General features: G+C 39.0%; 1 protein-coding gene across 1 annotated transcript in view; it reads left to right on the forward strand.

Moving 5' to 3' along the window:
* The window catches only part of dnah6 (dynein, axonemal, heavy chain 6), a 37707-nt gene that overhangs the window by 4822 nt on the left and 10209 nt on the right, over positions 1–22676 (forward strand). Inside the window, exons 13-59 of the mRNA XM_074664093.1 lie at positions 47–167; positions 1106–1263; positions 1396–1548; positions 1720–1971; positions 2126–2254; positions 2400–2513; positions 2629–2772; positions 2977–3132; positions 3736–3786; positions 4733–4825; positions 4919–5038; positions 5259–5439; positions 5527–5623; positions 5859–6087; positions 6288–6452; positions 6655–6765; positions 6917–7042; positions 7196–7351; positions 7457–7618; positions 7759–7896; positions 8840–9007; positions 9094–9242; positions 10214–10321; positions 10528–10654; positions 10965–11177; positions 11260–11481; positions 11584–11706; positions 12199–12381; positions 12555–12698; positions 14152–14373; positions 14544–14691; positions 14854–15011; positions 15575–15706; positions 15936–16107; positions 16313–16459; positions 16568–16641; positions 16755–16909; positions 17086–17317; positions 17441–17593; positions 18604–18744; positions 18959–19201; positions 19298–19465; positions 19642–19877; positions 20945–21089; positions 21423–21539; positions 21901–22024; positions 22166–22362. Coding sequence (XP_074520194.1) covers positions 47–167; positions 1106–1263; positions 1396–1548; positions 1720–1971; positions 2126–2254; positions 2400–2513; positions 2629–2772; positions 2977–3132; positions 3736–3786; positions 4733–4825; positions 4919–5038; positions 5259–5439; positions 5527–5623; positions 5859–6087; positions 6288–6452; positions 6655–6765; positions 6917–7042; positions 7196–7351; positions 7457–7618; positions 7759–7896; positions 8840–9007; positions 9094–9242; positions 10214–10321; positions 10528–10654; positions 10965–11177; positions 11260–11481; positions 11584–11706; positions 12199–12381; positions 12555–12698; positions 14152–14373; positions 14544–14691; positions 14854–15011; positions 15575–15706; positions 15936–16107; positions 16313–16459; positions 16568–16641; positions 16755–16909; positions 17086–17317; positions 17441–17593; positions 18604–18744; positions 18959–19201; positions 19298–19465; positions 19642–19877; positions 20945–21089; positions 21423–21539; positions 21901–22024; positions 22166–22362 — 7257 coding nt within the window. The remainder of the gene's footprint in view (positions 1–46; positions 168–1105; positions 1264–1395; positions 1549–1719; positions 1972–2125; positions 2255–2399; positions 2514–2628; positions 2773–2976; positions 3133–3735; positions 3787–4732; positions 4826–4918; positions 5039–5258; positions 5440–5526; positions 5624–5858; positions 6088–6287; positions 6453–6654; positions 6766–6916; positions 7043–7195; positions 7352–7456; positions 7619–7758; positions 7897–8839; positions 9008–9093; positions 9243–10213; positions 10322–10527; positions 10655–10964; positions 11178–11259; positions 11482–11583; positions 11707–12198; positions 12382–12554; positions 12699–14151; positions 14374–14543; positions 14692–14853; positions 15012–15574; positions 15707–15935; positions 16108–16312; positions 16460–16567; positions 16642–16754; positions 16910–17085; positions 17318–17440; positions 17594–18603; positions 18745–18958; positions 19202–19297; positions 19466–19641; positions 19878–20944; positions 21090–21422; positions 21540–21900; positions 22025–22165; positions 22363–22676) is intronic.

The following is a 22676-nucleotide window of genomic DNA, read 5'->3' on the forward strand; positions in this document are numbered from 1 at the left end:
CATGAACAGTGTTGGATGTGTTACTGCTTGATTTTTACCCCCCTAGGAATTACTGCAGTTTGCCTTTAAAACAGCGAAAGAATACTCCCACACACTGGAACATTTCCGGCTGTTTTACAAAGACAATGAAAGTCTGGATCTGGATGTGATGCAGCAGCAGAATCATGGTGATGTACTACCCATTTACCACCCTGTACACAAAGAGCAGTTCAGCTGATGGACACAAAATGGCCAGTTGAAGTCTGTTATTATGTGAACTCATTCTCAGCTCCTTAGCTTCAAAACAGCAAAAACAAAAGAGTTCTGTTAAGAAAAAAAACACCTTTTGTGGTCCTCTTGGAAATATCCATTTTCTGATCATGAACAAAAGCTCTGCTCACTCAGTATTTCTCAGCAAAACAAAAAGGCTTATACTTTAAAACCTACATAATTTTTTCAAAACATTTCTATTGCATGATATGTTTTTAAGGATTTAAGTGCTGAATATCTAAATTCCTGCAATGTTTCCATCATTTGCTGCTTATATCATTTTGCTATCAGCAAAAAAGCTTCGAGTCACCAGCAGGAATGTCAATCATTCATCTTTTACATTAAAATATACTGTATGTATAAAATGTGCGTTTCTTAAGGAGACCCTGATCCTAATTACCCTGTAGGTGTTTCAAGTTCACCTGGGATCTTTAAAACTTGATAGATGGTAGACTGGTTCGGGATGAAGCCAAAAAAGAAAAAGGGGAAAGCAATATAAGCCATCAGATTTTATTGTAATCGTTTTCATAGTGCTTTGTTCATTTTGAAAGGAACAAAAGTTGCACATTTGCTTTTTAACGTAACCGTTATACATAGGCTGCATCTTTAAAATTGTTAGCACCCTTTGTACATACACATGAACACTTTTACAAGGGGCTTGTTTTCATAGATATATGGAACATGAAAAGTGATTACATTCCTGCTGCTGTGCCAAAACACATTTCAAAACATGGCACCAAAAATGAAACAATATTAAAAGATATTAAAAAAAACACAGTTGCATTTTTGACAGGTTCAGGATATAGAATAATAGTTCTTTTGTTCTGATGGAGGTTTGCTGCCTTGTTCCCTAAAGGAAACAGTGTGTCCTTCTTTGAACACTCACTGAAGTTGTACCACAGTGAACACAAGGAGGCTGTCGCCATCCAGCAGGAGAAACATCTTGGCTTACTGCTTGTAAGCCATACAAAGTTCAAGGAGAAGCTTGTGTCTTCTCCCCTTCGCTGTCTGGAGGTGAGAACTGTACACTATTATGATTAAGTATGCACACAGATACTTTAATAATACAGAGGGTTTTGAGGAAATGAACTTTGAAAGAATGCAGGAATTTTAGAACCACTGTTTTGCTGCTTTTCTCTGTCCCAGGTCATCAATGAAATGCTTACCAGTCTGGCTAAGGAAAAACTTGATGCTGTCATCGCTGAGGCTTGTACTGCTCAGTCAAAACTAGAGTCCACGCCCTCTACTACGGCTGAGTTGGCAGATTCCCTAACATTCTTCGATGAGATACAGGAGAGGGTAACGAACATTTCACTAGAGTAGCAGCTTCTTAAGAAATTAAGTTTCTTTAATGAAACCAACTGTTTGTTTTGATTTTCTTTCCATTGACAGTCACTTCTTTATTTGTGTCCCCCTTTCTTACTCTGTTTCCGCCTTTTTCTTTTTTTACCCCATCTTTCTTTTTTAAAGATTAAGATAATTGAACAAGAGCAGGAGACAGTATCTCAGATGTACAATCTTATAAACATGTACTCTGTTCCCATGCCACCTGAAGAGCTTCTTGCTTTTGGCACCTTGGAACCTTTGATGAACTCATTGCAGAGTATTATAAGTGAGGCAGTGAGCCAGAGAGACTCCCAAATGGACAGGTTTTGCAGTTGTTTGCATGAAGATATAGAGCAGCTGAACCAAAAGGCCATGAAAGCCCAAATGATGTCCCAGGTATGTAAGAAAATAGACAATTGTGTTTGAAAAATATAGGTTTGTTACTTGTAACCAAATTGGGTTTTAAAATTGAAGGGGATTTAGAAGGAGGGGTTTCATACATGTCACTGGAGTTGTCTTAACTTATTTAACTGGTGATTTTCATGTGCAGGATCCACAGTTCTTAGACATTCTTGCAGATTCCTCCCAAGTCCGTCTACTGCTAGGGGAAATCCAAATTTTGGTTGATGAGCTACAAGAGCAGGCCTCCACCTTAACCTCCTACCAGAAGACATTTAAGGTAGACTTCTTAACATTTTTTTATATATATATATATATATATATTCTTTTGTTTGAAAAACTTGAAAAGGGTATACTTTCTTTAAAACATTAGCCAATCAGCCTATAAAAACTCACTGTCCTACTCATCCCTCCAATAAATGAAGATGGAGTTGACCAAGTTTGTCACCCTGGAGGAGTTAACCACAGACTTTAGACTGAAGCAGCTGCTTTGGGAGTCTGGAGAGGAATGGGACTCTTTACAGGAGGGATGGAAACAGGTGAGGTGCATTTAAAATCTTTCTGAAATCTTCAACACACTCACATCAAAAAATGAAAAACACCTCCTCCTTTCTTTTGTTTTGGTTGTGCCCATCCATGTCGGACCATACCCAGAGCACGCTTCAGCACCTTGACTTAGAACACTTAAGTGTCCAGGTCAACAAATACAGCAAATATGTCAACCAGCTGGAGAAGGGCTTGCCTTGTAACAAGGTTGTGGCCAATCTTAAGGACAAGGTGGAAGTCACAAAGCAGTGGGTGGGTTGAACCGTACTTTCTGTGTTCTTTTATTGAACGAGTGTTCTGTTTCTACATTCATCTATCTTTGTAATATTTATGCCAAAAATACTGTTGTTACATATATCCTCTGATGATAAACTTTCCAAAATGCAAAAAAAACTTCAAGGTGGTTCCTTTCTGCAGATTGTAATTCTCTAACCTTATCCATGGGATTTTCTTTAGCTGCCTGTGATCACTGATCTGCGTAACCCCTGTATGAAACCTGAGCACTGGAAAAGTTTGGAGTCTGTTGTGGGGACCTCCCTGAATATGGAGGAGCTCACAGTGGCTGAAATGGAGGGGATCAACATCTTTTCTTATAGTACCAAGATACAGGAGGTACCACACATATCAGCCACATGGTTACTTCTGTCTTTTGAAGAAAAACTGTTTATAAGATCCTTTTACACCCAGTGTTGTAGAGTTGGTCTAGTGCTGGATTTGAATTGTATACTGAGCTAACATGCACAAAACACAATGAATTAGAATAAAAGGCAGTACTGATACCACGTTTCACCACAAAATGTTTTAACATTTGATCATTAGATAGATCTCTTGATACATTCTTTATGCACTCAGCTTTCCTGAGGTCAGTTAGTGTCAGTTGATATAGCTACTTCAGCACTGGCTTCTAAGATGGTTGATCTTGGTAATGTGGGTGACAAAGCTTTTTTTTGTGAAATAGGGCTGCACTTTGTTTTTTGAAGACCTCAGATACAAATAAATCTTACGCATTAGACCTTAGACCTCCTTTTAGTTTGTATAACGCTTAGTGTCAATACCACTTGCTTTCTCCCAATCTGACATGTTACCCAGCATTAGACCAAATCTTATCTTTGTTGTTTTATGATTTGAGAGTGAAAACAGAAAAACACAGGGCGTTGATATTTCAGATGAAGTTTGAATTGGATTAGCATGGCTAACACAACCCTTGACTTTTAGGTGTCAGGACAGGCATCAGGAGAGGCATCAGTGGAAAACATCATCACAAAGGTGCGTCAATCAAGCTAACTTTGAGAATTTATGGAGATGCTTTGTTTAGCTGTACCTTATCTTCTGGAGAACTGCTCATTTAACTGTCTATGCCTTTTTTTCTTCCTGGAAATTTTTGATAATTCCATTCAGCTTGGTTTCTTTTGATACACAAGTACTATTGTATGTTGATTAAGTTGAAGCTAAGGGCTATAAATGCAGTGTTGTCTTTCTTTCTTTTTTTCTTTCTTTCTTGCATTTTTGCATTCTTTCTTTCTTTCTTTCTTTCTTGCATTCTTTCTCTCTTGCATTCTTTCTTTTTTCTTTCTTTCTTGCATTCGTTCTCTCTTGCATTCTTTCTTTTATCTTTCTTTCTTGCATTTTTGCATTCTTTCTGTCTGTCTTTCTTTCTTGCATTCTTTCTCTCTTGCATTATCTCATTATTTTTCTTTTTCTTTTTTCTTTCTTTGTTTCTTTCTTTCTTTCTTGCATTCTTTCTCTCTTTAATTCTTTTTTCTTTCTTTTTCTTTTTTCTTTCTTGCTTTCTTTCTTGCATTTTTGCATTCTTTATTGCATTCTTTCTTTCTTTCTTTCTTTCTTTCTTGCATTCTTGTAGGAAATGTTCAGACACTGTTCAGTAGCTCAACTATCCTTTCCCGGATGAGGCAACAAAAAAAAAAGAAAAGAAAGAATATTAGAGCACAGGCCTGAGAGGGGTTTTGATCAGCAACCCTCAGTTTTGCATACAGAGATTTTTACTGTTTTGATACTTATCAAGGTCACTCACATGTCAGTCTAGACCGTCATCAGTAGTTTTGATATAAACTGCAGAAGATGTTATTGGGTTTACTTTTGTTGATATTCTTTTCTGTGCTGGGGCAGTTGGCATTTGATGAAGAAAACACAACATTTAATTAGATCAGTATTGTGTTGTACTGTTTGTTTAACAGTTTCCTTTTCACTACAGGTGGAAGACTTGTGGAAAACCACTGTGTTCACTTTGCTGCCTCACAATGACTCCAAAGAGGTCTTCATATTAGGAGGCACGGAAGATATTCAGGTAGACACACACACCGGTGTTGTTGCTCCAAATGTTGTAACATCTTGTCTCACTATCCATGTTTGTGTATTTTGTCATTTGCTTGATGTGAAGGTACTTTTGGATGACAGCATCATCAATGTGAGCACAGCAGCATCTTCACGCTACGTTGCTCCAATAAAGCTCAAGGTCGACAAATTGCTGGGACAGTTGTGTCTTTTCAACGAAACACTGGTAAGGAACACAAAAGAGAGGTCTTTGGTTTTGATCCAATTTTACGAGCACTATTATGCACACTAGCTCTATGTAGTGGCTGCAAATGAGAGTATAAACATTTTGTTAACGGCTTTTGTGTTTAAGGAAATGAGCTGAAAACAGATGGCTCCGTCATAGTAGTCTAATCATTTTCTTCTTTTTTTCTAATTTTCCGTTCATTGCATCTACATGTGTACAGGACGAGTGGCTTTCATGTCAAAGGAACTGGCTGTACCTGGAAAGTATCTTCTTAGCCCCAGACATTAAAAGGCAACTTCCTGCTGAGTCCAAGATGTTTCTGAAGGTGGACAAGTCTTGGAAGGAGATCATGTCAAAGGTCAAAAGGTTTCCCTATGCGCTAAAAGCAGCCACTCAGCCTGGTAGGTAGCCTTACAGATTTGATGGGTAAATAGAGATAAATCAAGATGTTCTAAATAAAAATCAAACATGTTGTTTATCTCTTGCAGATCTGCTGAAAACCTTCCAGCAAAACAATGTTCTTTTAGATGAGATACAGAAATGTCTGGAAGCATACCTTGAGTCCAAGAGGGTCATCTTTCCAAGGTCTGCACAGCTTTATTTTTGTTAGACTATGAAACAGACCAAAATTTATACCCTCTTTTTTTTTAAAATCTTTTTCTTATCCTTATTTTCATCTTTTTCCTCAATTACTTTGTAACTTTATGATAGTAAGCATTTTTAAGATTCAAAATTTGAGATTATAAGACAAAATGTGTTCTTCTCTCTGTTTGGCCCCTGGCTATTACGTACTCTGATGTTACTCTGCTTGTGCTTGTAGGTTCTACTTCTTATCCAATGATGAGCTGCTTATGATCTTGGCCCAGACAAAAAATCCTCAGGCAGTGCAGCCCCACCTCAGGAAGTGTTTTGATGCCATTAAACAGCTGGAGTTTGCTCTGCTGCCAGAACATTCTTCTGGTGCCACAGGGACTGTCCTGGAAGCTGGAGAACAGGAGAAAGTCTTTAGCAAAGACATTCTCAACATGGTTTCTCCTGAGGGGGAGAAGGTCAGACCTGAAAAAACCTTCTTCTTCTAGTTTTTAGCTTTTACAGGCTTCCTGAGTTATGATCTTACAATTTATGACCAAAAAAGGCTTTTAGCCTTGCATTTTTTATGACAGAAGAAAAAAAAATAGATATATGATGATATAGAAAACAAACATTTAACCATTTCAAATGTTCTTGTTATTGCCGTGTGGAATTGTAGGTTGGTTTGACTAAAGGTCTGAAGGCCACAGGCAATGTAGAAGACTGGCTTTGCAAGGTGGAGGAGGCGATGTTCTCCTCATTGCGCCGCCTCAGCAAGGCTGCCATTGCAGACTACCAGGTGAAATCCAGGGAAGACTGGGTGGTTGCTGGGCACCCATCGCAGGTAAACTCATAAAGACACAACACATAATTTAAATATATAGACCAGTTCTTCTTGAATCACTTACTGTTTAAATACTATTTTTAGTATAACTTTGTTTCACCAATATTCTAAACCATCTCACCTGGTGTTCAGAACCTTAACAGATGTTATTTTATAGAAATTATACCTGTGTCTAGAGTTTCTTTTTTTTTTTTTAAATCAGGTGGTACTCACCATCTCTCAGATGATGTGGTGCAAGGACATGGATGCTTGCCTGGAGGGAGAACATGACCACTTTGCTTCCATGCAGGAATTTGAACTTGCTAACTTTGATGTAAAACAACTTTTTTTATCTATTACCCCCAAATGTCTTGAGAAAAAAAACCTAAATAACACTGTTTGGCTTTACCACCCAAAGATAACAATGAAAGTGTGTTTTAATGCCTACCTTTGAGCATACATTTCCATATCTTTTTGTTATCCAGAGGCTTAATGCCCTTGCAGCACTTGTTCGAGGAGAGCTTTCTACTCTACATCGTAACATAATCACTGCCCTCATCACTATTGATGTCCATGCCAGAGACATTGTCACAGATCTTGTACGGCAAAAGGTACAGTGGTGCACTGTCTTACACCTGAAAATACTACTGAATATCCCTGTCTGTCCTTGGCTTGATATGATAGATGTGGTGACAGAGGATTTTGAGCTGTCAAATGTGTTCTGTGACTGAAATTGTCAGGATAACTTAAGTCTACTCTTTAAGGTGGACTCCAGGTCAAACTTTGAATGGCAGAGACAGCTACGCTACTACTGGGACCTGGACTTGGACAACTGTATAGCCAGAATGGCTCTTGCATCTTACATTTATGGATATGAATATCTTGGGGCCTGTCCTAGACTTGTCATCACACCCCTCACGGTAAAACATAAAGAACAGTGCTTAAAGATGTGACTAGTTGTAATTTTGTGAATTGTTTCTTGTTGCTTCTTTAACTCCATATCTCCTGCCTTCAATGATATACAGGATCGTTGCTATTTATGTCTGATGGGGGCTCTTCAGTTAGACCTAGGAGGAGCTCCAGCTGGGCCAGCTGGAACTGGAAAAACTGAGACCACTAAGGACTTGGCTAAGGCTCTTGCAATACAGTGTGTGGTCTTTAACTGCTCTGATGGACTTGACTACAAGGTTAGCTGTTGTTGACAGTGAAAGTCTCCGTCCAGCTTTTTTCCTGTTTCATAAAACAAAGCTGAGACCTTTTATCTATATAAAAGGTTTGTATCATTTGACTGTGGCCTAAATGTTTATGAATGTTCTCTTTTTTCCAGATGATGGGACGCTTTTTCAGTGGGCTTGCTCAGTCAGGTGCTTGGTGTTGCTTTGACGAATTCAACAGAATTGATATTGAAGTGTTGTCTGTCATTGCTCAGCAGCTCATAACCATAAGAAACGCAAAAGCTGCCAGGGTAAGCACGAAAAGGCATTGCTGTTCACACATGGCAATGTTCATAATTTTTTTTTTTCATTTTGCGTATGTTTAAACGATCAAAATGTGAACTGTCAAATTAAGTACACATTTCCTATACACCAGTTTCAATCCAGTTTATTCTGACTTCGTCATTGCAAGTTTATTGAACAGCTTAGTCTCTTCCATGTAAAAGTATGGTGATGTTTTGAAGAAGAGATCCTTGGCCATGTATTTTTTTTATTAGCATTACAGTGCATATTTGTGTTGAAATATATCACTGTAAAGTTGTCATTGTATCTAATGATGCTGAGTGCACACTTACATCATAAATTAAAGTGGCATTTTTATTTCCTTAAATCCAGGTATGTATCTCTGGTGGCAGGGAGTGAAAAACACAAATGCTGTGGTGTGTGGGCCTGTTGCATGCTGGTGGCGCTTTGGCAAAAATGCAGCTAACAAGTTAAAGATATTTTCAGGAGGAGATTATAATCTTTTTTGTAAAGTTTGAGGCACTTTGAACCTTTCATTCGTGATTGCAATCATTTGATTTAAAGTGGTCTCCAGCTGTGTTTGTGTGTTTATTGTGTAAATGATGTCATACGAATGTGATCATGCCTGGTCTCTTGACATGTAAAGACCATGTGAGATTAGATCATGTACTGATGAGATAATCTCTGCTTTATTTATATGGTGAAACTTTTGGGACTCAACACATACACGCCCTTTGGTGAAATCTCAAGCTTTAAAGAACTTTTGACTTTCACTGTGTCTGTGATTCACTGACCTGAAGAGGTTCAGCCAGTTTAGGAGCTAGAGCAGGTCATGGAAACATATCAAGAGGACTGGTGATAGGATAAACACGAATTAAACTCTGTTTTCATTTACAGTGCATATAAAGAATCATAAAATATCTCAATTCAAAATATATCTGTGCTTTTTAGATGACAAGGTTTCGATTTGAGGGCCAGGAGATCAAACTGGTGATGACCTGTGCTGCATTCATCACCATGAACCCTGGCTATGCTGGAAGAACAGAGCTACCTGACAATCTTAAAGCTCTATTTAGACCTATAGCCATGATGGTACCAAACTACGCACTCATTGCTGAGGTAACAGACTCCCCGCTCAAGCATGGTTGTATTTGTTGGTGTTATTTGGTGTAACAGTGCATCATCCTTGGTTTTCTTCCTTACAGGTAATTTTGTACTCTGAAGGGTTTGAGTCCAGTAAAATCTTAGCAAGGAAAATGACCCAGATGTACAAGCTGTGCTCCGAGCAGCTGTCAGGGCAAGACCACTACGACTTTGGCATGAGAGCCGTCAAGTCTGTCCTGGTCATGGCAGGGTGAGAGCATCATCCTATGACCAACACTGACACAAGTGCACTTTGAGATGGCCACACAAGCTATTGTTTGTACACTCTCTCTCACACGCATGCACACACACACACACACACACACACACACACACACACACACACACACACACACACACACAAAACACACACACAAAACACTGAAAAAACCCCACAGTACATTTGAATTTTCAGAATGAATTTTCTTAACTATATATAGTTTAAGTCATGTATCTGTTTGTTATTAGCTGACCTAACAGTTACTCTTAGCTGGTGACTCTTTTTGAGTAATTCCTTGATTCTGTTTCACATTTACCAAATGTAAATTATTCCCACTCTAACATCCTTTCTTTTTTGGCTCATCACAAAAAATTCAGCAAACTTTATAGAAATCTGGTTGAAAATGAGTTCATATATGACTTGATGATGGTGATGCCATGTTTCAGACAACAGTGTAAAAGTTGATCCCCTTCTGTCCAATTTATAAACTTCTAACAAAACTACAAAAAAACTTGGCAAAGCAGAAATACTTAAAAATGGCATCATCTGGCAAATGATCTGGTGAATTGGGAGAACTTGAAGGAGAAGGAGTAAGTCCTGAATTACTGATGAAAGAACTGAGAGGAGAAATGAGTAAAACTTAAGAAACGACAACAGAAGCAAGGACTGCAGAGGAACAGGAACAAACATGAATGCTTATACGGGCAAAACGTGCACTCAACAAATAACATAAAAGATATAAAATAGTTTCTCATTTGAAAATCACAATAAGAATATTTATACCTATATGAGTGGTGCTTTCTATCTTCTGGTTTTTAATGCAGTCAAATCCAAACAGAAATTCTGATACTCAACAAGTCACTGCAGAGTATCAGTCTGGAAGATGTCCTTATATTAACAAAGTACTCTGTGTATTAATTTGGTATTAAATGTTTTGTTTCCGGTTTTTTTTGTTACTGTAGGTCTCTAAAGAGAAATAACCCTAACCTGAGTGAGATGGTGGTCCTCCTCAGAGCTCTGAGGGATTCAAACCTACCCAAGTTCCTTGTTGATGATACTGTGCTGTTTGGGTAAGCCTGGCCTACATTTCAATATATCTTACTTTTAGCACTCCAAGTGTTTACAGTGAGAATAACAAGACTTTAAAATATAAAACAATTTAGTTAAAATAAATCACTGAGTTTTGATAAAGGAAAATGGCTTGGTATTTCTAAGTTTGTAAAGGTTTCAGTGATGAATTTCTAATCAGGTGTCTGTATGTGTGTGTGAACCCTAGTGGTATATTATCAGATCTCTTCCCTGGTGTGTGTATCCCTGAGCACGACTATGGTGTCCTACATTCAACCATCCAGGAGTCTCTGGTCAAGAAAAACCTGCAGCCACTTGATAGTATGATCAAGAAGGTAAAAGGAAGAAAATGTTTTCTAAAGAAACCTTTTCACCCAGGTAAACTGATTTGAGTATGATGTGTTTTAAAAGTGAATACTGATTTTTTTTTATAATGGGCCTGGCCACCTTTAGTAGCTTGTGTTACTCACCCAACAGCCAATTTTTTTCTGCTAATGATTTAAACTTTGGAACAGGTCTCTTAATAAATTTCAAATTGAAAACACAATTTGAGTTTCTGCTACACAGGGTTTTTAAGGCTGTAATAGCTCAAAGAAACAAACAACATTATAATGACTTGCTTGTCTCTGAACTTTGAACATTTAGGTCATCCAATTGTACGAGACCATGATAGTGCGTCATGGTGTCATGCTGGTTGGACCCACTGGTGGAGGTAAGACCACTGTCTACACCATCTTGGCTGACACACTGGGAACCCTCCATCATACAAAGCACAAGGCTGAAAACCCATTCTACCAGCCTGTCAAGACTTATGTTCTGAATCCAAAATCTGTTTCAATGGGAGAGCTCTATGGAGAGGTACGGCAGACTAAAAATCACTCTACGACAGCACCTTCACTTTTTCCTCTTTATGAATAAATTTCTTACCTCAACACATCAGGTGAACACATTAACACTGGAGTGGCGTGATGGTCTGATGGCACTGAGTGTCCGTGATGCAACCAATGACAACAGTGATATCCACAAGTGGGTGATCTGCGATGGACCAGTTGATGCCCTGTGGATCGAGAATATGAACACTGTACTGGACGACAACAAGATGCTTTGTCTGGCAAATAGCGAGCGGATCAAACTTACTCCATCCATACACATGGTGTTTGAGGTAAAGGAGTATAAGAAAAAAATGTGTTTCTTATTTGTCTCTCCAGTGAGAAGTTCCCAAATACATATTCAAATGGGAAAAAAAATTAAACTGTATCTTCAGGTCCAGGACCTGGCTGTTGCATCTCCTGCAACTGTCAGTCGCTGTGGGATGGTATACATCGACCCAGATGAGCTCAAGTGGTTGCCTTACGTCCGAACATGGATCACTGGTCTTGGAGCAAAGGTTGTACTTTATGTAGCTTTGTTATTTCTCCAATTTTAACAATGCTGTCAAATTAACCTCAATTATCCCAAAGGGTTTGTGGCATAGGTTGGGCCTTCACCCTCTTTACCTTAAGCAGTACAGTTTTGCTTTAGTACTTTTCTTTCTGGCAAGCTGTCCCATCAGTCAGTGTTGCCTGCCTGAGCCAGTTGTGGCATAGTTTATTTGCACATCATAAATAAAAGAATAAAACTTAACAGTATCTTAAACACTGGGGGATTAAAGGCTAAGAAGCCTCCCTACTTGGAATAATGAGTGATAACAAGCAGCAGTAAAGATTAATTTAAAAATAACTGTTTTGTAGGTCTGTATTAACAGGGTATTATGTAAACAATGAAATCTAAGAAGTATTTTCAACTTTTGTGAGATACAGATTGTTCCCAAGACATTTTGAAATGGGTACTGATTGAGTTTTTCTTCTTTCTTTATTTCTTCTCACCCTTCTCCCCCAAGATCCCAGATTCAGTAAAAGCCTATCTCTTGGAGCTGTTTGAGCAGTATGTGGAGAAGGGTCTCCAGTTTGTGCTAACCCACTGTAGCCAGGTGATTTACCAGGTGGACATCAGTAAGGTCACCACTTTGTGCTCCTTGCTTGAGGCACTACTGCTGGGAGAAGAAGGGCCAGACCTCAAAAGGGTACATTGAACATAGTAGTTGTCTCTGTAATCTGTTATTTTATTGCTGTTTTTGTGCCACAAAGAGACCAGTTAAGGATAGTTTTGTGTTAATCTCACTTTTCAAGTTTTTTGGACATGCTCAGAGACGAAGCAGCTCCTTCAGTTTTCTTGGTGTTTGTGTGTTGGTGTTAGGATTCCAAACTTCTCAACAGTATGCTGTGCCAGACTTTCATATTCTGCTACCTGTGGGCAGTGGGCGGCAACTTGGCCTGTTCTCACTGGGATAGTTTTGATGCCTTTGTCAGGAAGCAGTTTGAAACCGACAGCAATGCTAAGGTATGGAAACGTGCCCACACACTCACTAATAAATAGGAACAATTGAAGGAACTGTTTTTTTTTTTTTTTTTTTTTTTTTTTTTGCTTTTGTAACTCTTTCACTTTTTGGGTGTTGTTGTTAAAATTCTGCCCTGCCTTTAGGCCTTTTTGCCTTGTTTAAATAACTCCAAAAAATAACTAATAATTATCTGGGATCCACTCCAGTTTTTCTTTAATTTTCTCATTTTATTGATTTTCCTTTGTCACTCTCTTAGTGTACATGCAAACTTGTAAGCGTTTTTAGGGTGACAAAACTATAAGAAATAGACAAAAATAAACCATTTAAATTAAATCATATGCCTAATACCCCAAGCCATAAACTTATAGGGCTCTAATTTCGTGGCGCAGCGCAGGGGGCACAAGCCTGGCGCACCCTGCGCAGTGTTAATTTCGTGCTGCGCACCACCATGAGCTGCCAATATGACAATTTGGTAGACCGTCTGCGCAGAGATGGGTGTGACTTCACACCAGGGGGAGTTGACAGCGCACCAGGGGGAGGTGTCAGCAGATTCATGTTGGCGCAGTGACAATTTCGTGCCAAAAAAGTGCGCTGAAAGCTCACCAGCTCCAACCCGGTCTATTCCCGGCACAAAGCACAGCACACCATCCGCAGCTGTAATTTGGTGACAGGTGCACATGTGCGCTCACGTCAACAAAGCCTCAGAGGCAGGTTTCCAGAGTGTCACCAGAGTGTCAGGCACATTTTAATGCAGTAAACAATCACAGTAATCGCTATTTAATGTATTATATGTATAATGTATAACCAGCATATACATTTGTATCTATATTAACTGTCCCGTCACATCTGATGTCAAATCAAAGCTGTTTGTCATAATGGAAAGTTAACCTGACGGCAGCTGGAAGTTTGATGCACGTCTTACAATTAAACAATAAACAGCCCTAACATCTGATACTGAGTAAATATCTGGCTTCTCTCAGTTCATTTAATTCAAAGAAAAGAGGGAGAGAAAAGACGAAGTAAAAAGAGACAAAATAAATGTATGTCACTCAGGATTTACCTGTGATTTCCCATATTTCTCTGTTTTAGTCTTTATTTCTAACGTGATCTTGCGCCTGGTCTACGAAATTAGAGCCTATAGAGTTTAAACATCATCAAAGTGACACAATCAGTCCATATTATTGCTACAAATTTTTATTTATTTTTTGTTTATGTATTGAAATATTTGTTTATTAATGGCTATGTTTATTGACATCAGGATTAAGGGAAATGGAGTAGTTATCAATAACAGACATGCTAGGAAAGGACACTTTTAAATATGGTAAACAGACAGTACAACAGACAGCAAATGAGTTTCCTTGAAAGTATGAATAAATTAGCACATTTTCGTATGCTATGTTCAAGTTTTGTATTTATTTTATTGATTAATTAATTTCTGTCATATGTGCTTCGTAGCTGCCAGAGAGTGGCACCCTGTGGAGTGTATACATGAACTTTAAACGCAATCGCCTTGAGCCATGGGACAAGGTCATCCCTCCATTTAAATACAATTCAGATCAGCCCTTTTTTGAGATGCTGGTCCCTACCACAGACACTGTCCGTTATGGCTATCTGATGGAGAAGCTGTTATCTGTGCAACGCTCTGTACTCTTCACTGGTGAAACTGGAGTGGGAAAGGTAAGGAATCATTAAAGACAGCTCTTGCTGCAACGCATACAAATCACACTACCTTGAAAAAAATACATGGGTGTCATCTTGTGTACCATGAAATGAAAGGATGTTGACAAACATTTCTCACCCTAAATTTGATCAAACCTCACACTGTCTTTATGTCTCTGCCCTTAAAGTCAGTGGTTGCCCGGGGTCTTCTGAACAGCATCCAGGAAAAGGCAGGGTACATCCCAGTATACATTAACTTCTCTGCCCAGACCTCGTCTGCTCGGACACAAGAGATCATCGAGTCAAAGCTGGAGAAAAAGAGAAAAAATATTCTAGGTAGTGTTTCACTGTTCCTCTACTTTAAAATCAATACAATGTTGCAATGTGGAAAAAACTTGAAAAATGACCGACGTGTGCACAAAATCACTGTGGCTGGCCTCTTCTCCTCTTCTAATATCTGAGAATTGTTTCTCTTTGTTTCTTTACCCTCCTGTGTAGGTGCGCCTGGAAACAAGAAGTTGGTGGTCTTTGTGGATGACCTAAACATGCCCAAGCAGGACACGTATGGCTCTCAGCCCCCCATAGAGCTCCTACGTCAGTTTCAAGACTTTTCTGGATTCTATGACAGGAAAAAGTTCATTTGGAAGAAAATTCAGGTATACACCTGCACAGCAGCTTACACTTAGGGATGAGTGGGGTTCATCTTTTCTACCCAGGGATTCATTTTTTAGAGCTTTAATTTTTTTCCTTTGCAGCTCAACAGAAGCTCAAGAAGAAAACAGTTTCTACCCTTTCTGAATAAATAAACCAAACAAGGGTGCTAGATGCTGGGCATAACATTAAAGTAGGATCAAAGTGTTGTTTGAATAGCACAATATGCTTGGCGGAGCGTGGCGCTCTCTGAGTGATTTAATAGTTGTTTTTTTATTTCTGGGGCTGTTTGAGATAGAGATTTTAATAATTTCAGAATTTTGAGGTTTGATTTTTTCCAATATCTTCTTAACTAGTTTTTGATATTACATAGATTGATCGACAAAACCTCTAAAAAACGTTTGCAATGTGTACAGCTGCTTGTAGCTGTAGTATTTGTCGTGACTCGACTCCATTTAGTTTTAATGGTGATCATGTTTCACAGTCCATGTGGTGCTCATCTGTTGGTACCCTTCGCTCAGGCAAATAACCTTTCCTCCCTCTATTTTTTCTCTTCCCTGTCCACTAGGAAATGATAATTTCTGCAGCATGTGCTCCTCCGGGAGGGGGACGAAATCCTGTCACTGCACGATTTATGCGCCACTTCAGTATGCTGTGTCTGCCCACACCCTCAGAAAACAGCCTCAAACAGATCTTCAAAGTGAGGAGACAAGACATTCACAGACATACAAACAGCAGCACACCAAAGATTATAAACCCTTTTGACTTTTCTACTGCATTTACCGATTTAACCTCCTTTGTACTGAAGATGTTTGACTCAGTGGAAAGTTATATGATTGTCTGAGATGTTATAGTTTCTATGATATTGCTGCTTTAACTGTAAGTATACCTTTTTAATGCTTGTTTTGGTGTTTTCCAACCTCCATAAGGCCATCTTGAATGGATTTCTTGGCGAGTTCTCCCAGGCAGTGAAGGACTGTGCTGGGCAGATTGTGGATGCTGCTGTGGAGATATACCAACGTTTGAGTATAGATCTGCTGCCCACTCCAGCTAAGTCTCATTATGTCTTCAACCTCCGCGACCTGTCAAAGTGTTTCCAAGGTGAGATATGAACAATACAATATGAATCACACACATTCAGAACAGCTCCTGACCTCTCGTTTATGTGTGGATGCTCAAAAGTTTAAAGATCCATTTTTGTAGCCAAGATTGGCTATTTGTAACCTGTAATTTGATGTCAATAGCTCTTAAAACACTAATTTTATTTTTTTTATCTTTACATACATCTTTTTCTCATTATGTAAAGGTATACTGCAGTGTGAGCCTAGCCAAATCAGAGAGAAGAACCAGATCTTCCGTCTCTTCTGCCATGAGTGTCAGCGGGTTTTCCATGACCGGCTCATTAACAACCAGGATAAAACCTATTTCCACGCCATCATCTGTGACATGTCCAGTAAGACCGCGGATATAAAGATTGTCTAATTTTTCAGATTCAACCCACAGTTTGAACTTGGTGCATGTTGAAATCTGGGTGTCCTCACTGTCCTTCTCTTTCTGCCAGGCAAACATTTCAACATCGACCTAGATCCCAAATGCTTTGTGACTCAGCCTATCATATTTGGGGATTTTATAAAGGTCAGATTCTTTTTTTCCTTTAAGAAAATGCCAGTGAGGTTTAGAAAACATCTGATTTTAATGTCTAAACTTATGTGATTATTCCAATCACCTTTTACTAAAAACATCTGTAGCTTGGTGCTGAGAAAGAAGATCGACTTTATGAGGATTTGACTGACATGGATAAGATTAAGGCCGTGCTGCAGGACTACCTCGATGATTACAACATGACATTTTCAAAGGAGACCAAGCTGGTTTTCTTTCAGGATGCCATCGAGCATGTCTCCAGGTGTGTGTGACGTGACAGATACTCTGATAAACGTTTTACCAAAGGAGTTACACTACTTCAAGTATTGATTTGCTTCTCACAAATCATTTGTTGGTGTGCACCAAGCCGCATTTCCTGCTGTGGTTTTACATATAATGCCCTCTCATTGTTATTGTGTGGTTGTTGTTTTTTTGAAGGATTGCTCGTATAATTCGCCAGGAGAGAGGCAATGCCCTGCTTGTTGGGGTTGGAGGTACAGGAAAGCAGTCACTTACAAGGTTGTCAGCTCATATGTGTGGCTACTGCTGCTTTGAGATTGAACTGAGCCGTGGATACAACTACGACAGCTTTCATGAAGACTTGAGGAAGCTGTACACGATGGCTGGTGTAGAGGGCAAGGATACGGTGTTTCTCTTTACCGATAATCAGGTATGGAAGAGAGACTTTCTTGATTTCAAGAAATGTAACATTGGTGTGTAAATCATTTTTTCAAATTGAGCTTAATAATTAAAAAGTGCAGGAAGAAGTCTCCACTCTCTTTTTCTGTTATAGATTGTTGTGGAAGAGTTTTTGGAGGATATAAACAACATGCTGAACTCTGGTGAGGTACCAAGCCTTTTTGAGAAAGACGAGCTGGAGCAAGTACTAGCTGCCACCCGTCCTAAAGCTAAAGAGGCTGGAATCAGTGAGGAAAACAGAGATGAGGTACACACAAGCACAATAAGTTTCTGTAGGAAATAAACATAACAGTATAGCCGCTGACAGGTGAAGTGAATATTATGGATTGTCTACCCATATGATAACGCAAAATGAGATTTATTTTTGTCTAATTTGTTTTCAGTGTCACCAAATAGTTTTTGATTCTAATTTTATGTCTGACTTTGGGCTGAGGTAAAGGTGTCCGGTTAGTTTGATTTGCTGTTGTCCTACTTGAAAAGACCGTCATTAAAGGCATAAAAATGCACAGCAGAAGTGGTACACTGCAAAAAAATGAAATCTTGTCGTTGTTGTCTCATTTTAAGTAAAAATAAAAATTGTCTTATTACACTTGATATGAGCCACATTCAGCTTATCAATCCAGAAAAATGTCTTGTTTTAAGTTATTTAAAGACAAAAATGAGGTCTGAATTGCTAGTTACCAGTGAAAAAAATCTGCCAATGGAACAAGAAAAATTTGCTTGAAACTGGAATGATTTCTCAATACAAGTAACTTTTCTCTTGTTTCATTGGCATTTTTTTTACTTGTTACAAGCAATTTAGGCCTCATTTTGTCTTTAAATAACTTGAACGAAACATTTTTCTGGACTAAATGTGGCTCATATTTAGTCTAATAAGACATTTTTGACTGAAAATGAGCCAAAAACGCTGGTTAAGATTTCAGTTTTTTGCCGTGACATGCTTTTCTACCTCACAGCCCTCGAGTACGATAATATTAAGTTTCAAGTTAAAGCTGTTGAGGTTTAACAATTCAGAAGAGACATCCAACAAATCACAGCGTTACACTGGTGTCAGTGGGTGTGTGCCGACTCTTGCTGCCTGTCCTTCCTATCTATCTCAAGGTCTCGGGGACATGAAGAGCTCCTCACTGAGAGCTCATCTTTTCTGTAATCATAAGTAACTTGTGTTAAGCCCAGATGCTTTCTTCCTGCTTTGATCAAGGCCCAAAGAAGTCATGGGAGTTGTGGTAACTTTGTGACTCTCTGTGGGGCCTGCAGGTGTTCCAGTATTTCATCTCACGCGTAAGAGAGAAGCTGCACATCGTGCTCTGTATGAGTCCTGTGGGTGATGCCTTCAGGTCCCGCTGTCGTATGTTTCCTTCACTTGTTAACTGCTGCACCATTGACTGGTTTGTTCAGGTATGCTCACATCTTTCTGCCAGTAGTTAAATACAATACAGAATGTTTTGTTGTTGTTGTTGTTGTTGTTGTTGTTGTTGTTTTTGTTTTTGTTGTTGTTGCTGTTGTTGTTTTCCTCTTTCTTTACAGTAGGTTTGGGAAAATATTTAAAGTCTAAAACCACATTACTCTGTTTGTACTGACAACCTTGTGACTCTTTTCCCATGATGCCCAGTGGCCTCGTGAGGCACTGCTGTCGGTCTCCCAGGCCTTCTTTCAGGGTGTAGACATTGGGAGTGAAGAACTGAAGCAGAGCTTATTCTCCATGTGTGTGGAAGTACATGTTAGTGTCACTGACATGGCAGAGCGCTTTTACTCAGAACTGAGACGCCGGTACTATACCACTCCAACCTCTTACCTGGAGCTCATCAACCTCTACCTGTCTATGCTAGAGAGAAAAAGACAACAGTTGATGATTGTGAGTCATAAAAATCATGTGTATGTTGTAGTTTTTGTGGTTCTGTGGACGTGTAGTTTGATGAACTGTTCTGACTGTGAATTTGTTTTTATGAAGGCCAGGGATCGTGTCAAGAACGGTCTGACTAAACTCCTGGAAACAAACATTCTTGTGGACAAAATGAAAGTGGAACTATCAGCTTTGGAGCCAGTACTAAAACAAAAATCCATTGATGTTGACGCCCTCATGGAGAAGTTGGCTATAGACCAGGAGAATGCTGATGAGGTAGGCGTGTGTGTGCTTGTGTGAGCAACTGCATGAGAGAGAAATAAGGAGGTACTTGATCTATATTTCAAAAAATGCACTAGAACATAGAGAACTTCTAGTGGAAATTCCCTATGAGGCCAGGTCATAACACGGTTTTGCTAATCACATGTCATATGAAAAATACCTTTTCATAGGTGCGTAAGGTAGTTCAAGAAGATGAAGCTCTGGCCAAGGTCAAGGCTGAAGACACCCAGGCCATAGCTGATGATGCCCAGAGGGACCTTGATGAAGCTCTACCTGCCCTCGATGCCGCCAATCAGGCTTTGAATTCCCTTGACAAGGCAGACATCTCTGAGATAAAGGTGTTCACCAAACCTCCAGACCTGGTCATGACCGTCATGGAGGCTGTCTGCATCCTGCTCGGCTGCAAGTCAGTGCTGTAACTTACCTTAAAATCATCTTTTTTTTTTTCCCCACAGGGATTTATGAAATACAAGAATCCAGTGTCTCCTCTTAATTACTGATGATGATTTTCTTTGCTCTCATCCCTTTTGTTTTAATTGTAAAGCAATTTAATAGTATTGTATATATCCATGTGCTAATTTAATGCGTTACTGTAGAAGTTTTGTTTTTGGCTGTTAAGAAATGTAACTGAAATGGGTAACATCGGTCATCTTTTCTCCCCTTTCCTATCACTGGGATATTGGAAAAATATTAAAAAGATGGGTTTGGACTCTGATGTTTTAAGAACAGCAGTAAAAATAGAACTACAGCACCTTTGGGCCTGAAATAGTTTTGAGTGGAGTGTCAGGTCACCTCTAAGCAACCGTTAATTTTTTTTTCTCACAACTGTTTATACTTATGCCTTGAAATTAATTTCTGCTTATTTCTCAAAATTGAAGTTTGACTTCTTTCTTCAAAATTGGACTTGGTTGATAACAGTCATGTAAAGCAAGGCATTGCCACACCCACCAGTGAGCTCGTATTCATTCAGCTCTATAAACCTATGAGATCTCACAGTTTCAGCATCCTATGTTGCACCTTTGCACTGTTTTCAGTTAAAGACAGGGATTAAACTATTTGCAAACCATCAGATTCTGAAATCAACATTTTGCACAGTTTGCAGGGTGTTCACTATAACTCAGGAATTGGCAGTTTTCACACATATTAAAGTCATTTCATGGGCTACATTTGACCCATTTGGCAGGCCAGATCTTGCCTTTAGGACACATACTTGAAAACTCTGACTGTAAAGCTCAGTGCCTTCTTGCTTCCCTGGGAACGTTTATCTGGATCAGCTCCTGAGCTCATGTGTGTAGTCAAGTAGTAAGACTTGAGCCAGTGCATCTAATACTACAACATTCTATATTGCTAGCACATGAGAGAGGAACATTAACTTGTTACCCATGCCCAGTCAATACCTTAAAAAGAAGTTGAGTTTTTGTGTTTTATAAAATCTTCTTTTCTCACGAATCCTAAAATCTCTTTTCCTTACAGACCAGATTGGCCAGGTGCCAAACAACTACTGGGAGACAGCAATTTCCTCAAACGTCTAACAGACTATGACAAGGATAATATCAAGCCACAAATCCTGTTGAAGCTGCAAAGATACATCAGTAACCCAGATTTCATACCTGAGAAGGTTTGTTGGGATTAATATGTGTATTTGATGAATCTATTGAAGAGGATCCTGATCATTTAACTCTATGTTGCCCGTAATACTATTTGGGATCCAAAGTAAAAGAGTACAAAAACACAACGTTGACTTTGGCTCAGTTGATCATCTCTTAAATGGAGAGTCGGGGGTTCTTCCCCACTGTCCCCATGCTGAAGTGTCCTTGAGCAAGACACTTGATCTGCATTCAGCGCTGTGCCATTAAATTCATGGCATAAACTATTTTCTTCATGTGAAGTCAAACAACAAGTTTGCTGATGTCTGTTAAGATGTAACTCCTAATTGTGTTGCTACTGTTAGGTGGAGAAGGTATCCAAAGCCTGCAGGTCTATGTGTATGTGGGTTAGAGCCATGGATCTTTACTCTAGAGTCCTCAAAGAAGTGGGCCCAAAGAGAGAGAAACTGGCCATGGCACAGGTCAGTATCAGGCAGTACAATACAACATGCAGGTTTGATTGATGTAAAACAAAATGTAAATGCAATGTGAATTTTTCTCATGTGTTTACTGTACTTTTGTTTGGATTAAATTTTGAGGTTTTTTGCCTTTATTCGGAGTGGATAAAGCAGGAAACAGGGTATGAGTGGATAGTAACATGTACGAGTAACAGATCAAATACACTAAAATCAGCATTTATCCAAACACTGATCCATTCTTCATTTAATGACAGTTTAACTGCATACACTGAGAACAGTACAGAGAATAAAGGCTTCACATACTTTATATGAAAACCACCGTTGGTCTCCCCTCTGCCTCTTTTCCTTTAAACAACACATACAGGAGGAACTGGACATAACTATGGCAACTTTGCGAGAGAAGCAAGAGAAGCTTCAGGATGTGGAGAACCAGATCAAAGTTCTTCAGGCCCAGTTTGACAGCAGCATAGCCGAGAAGGAGGATTTGGGTAAAATACTTTTTTTCAATCTTAAACTCTACAAAAACTGCTTCTAGAAAGGTTTATCAGCATCTGATTCAGATCTGAAGTTGACTTTATTACCCTGTTTAATTTGTTCTCTGTCTTTGTCGTACTTTTTTCTTTCTTCAGTTAACACCATGGCTCTGACAGAAGCTCGTTTGACTAGAGCAGGAAAGCTAACCTCTGCTCTAAGTGATGAACAAGTTCGCTGGGAACAAAGTGTTGCTTTGTTTGATCAAGAGATTATAAATGTTGTCGGGAATGCCTTCATTGCAGCTGCTTGTGTGGCCTACTACGGTGCATTCACTTCCCACTACCGACAGCTGGTAGGTACAGTGAAATGAAACGTTTTAGAAATATTGTGGTTACATGAGACTATGATAAATTCAGGAAAAACCTGCCCTTGATTTTCACTGTATTGCATTACATTGCAGTGCACACTACTACCTTATATTTTAATTTTCCAAACCAAAAACTGGTAAAATCAGAGATAGAAAGTGGTTGAAAAGTAAAAATATTGTTATAATTAAGGGACTAAACAAGGTAAAAAATGCATTATTAAAAAGTGCCGCAGAACCAAAACAATGAACTTTAAAACAGAATAAAAAGCAATATCAGAAAGCTTGACCACACTCATAAA

This window comes from Halichoeres trimaculatus, unplaced genomic scaffold, assembly GCF_033239565.1.
Source record: "Halichoeres trimaculatus isolate MK-OKI-2021-1 unplaced genomic scaffold, fHalTri1.1 fHalTri1_scaffold_2, whole genome shotgun sequence".
Classification (NCBI taxonomy): domain Eukaryota; kingdom Metazoa; phylum Chordata; class Actinopteri; order Labriformes; family Labridae; genus Halichoeres; species Halichoeres trimaculatus.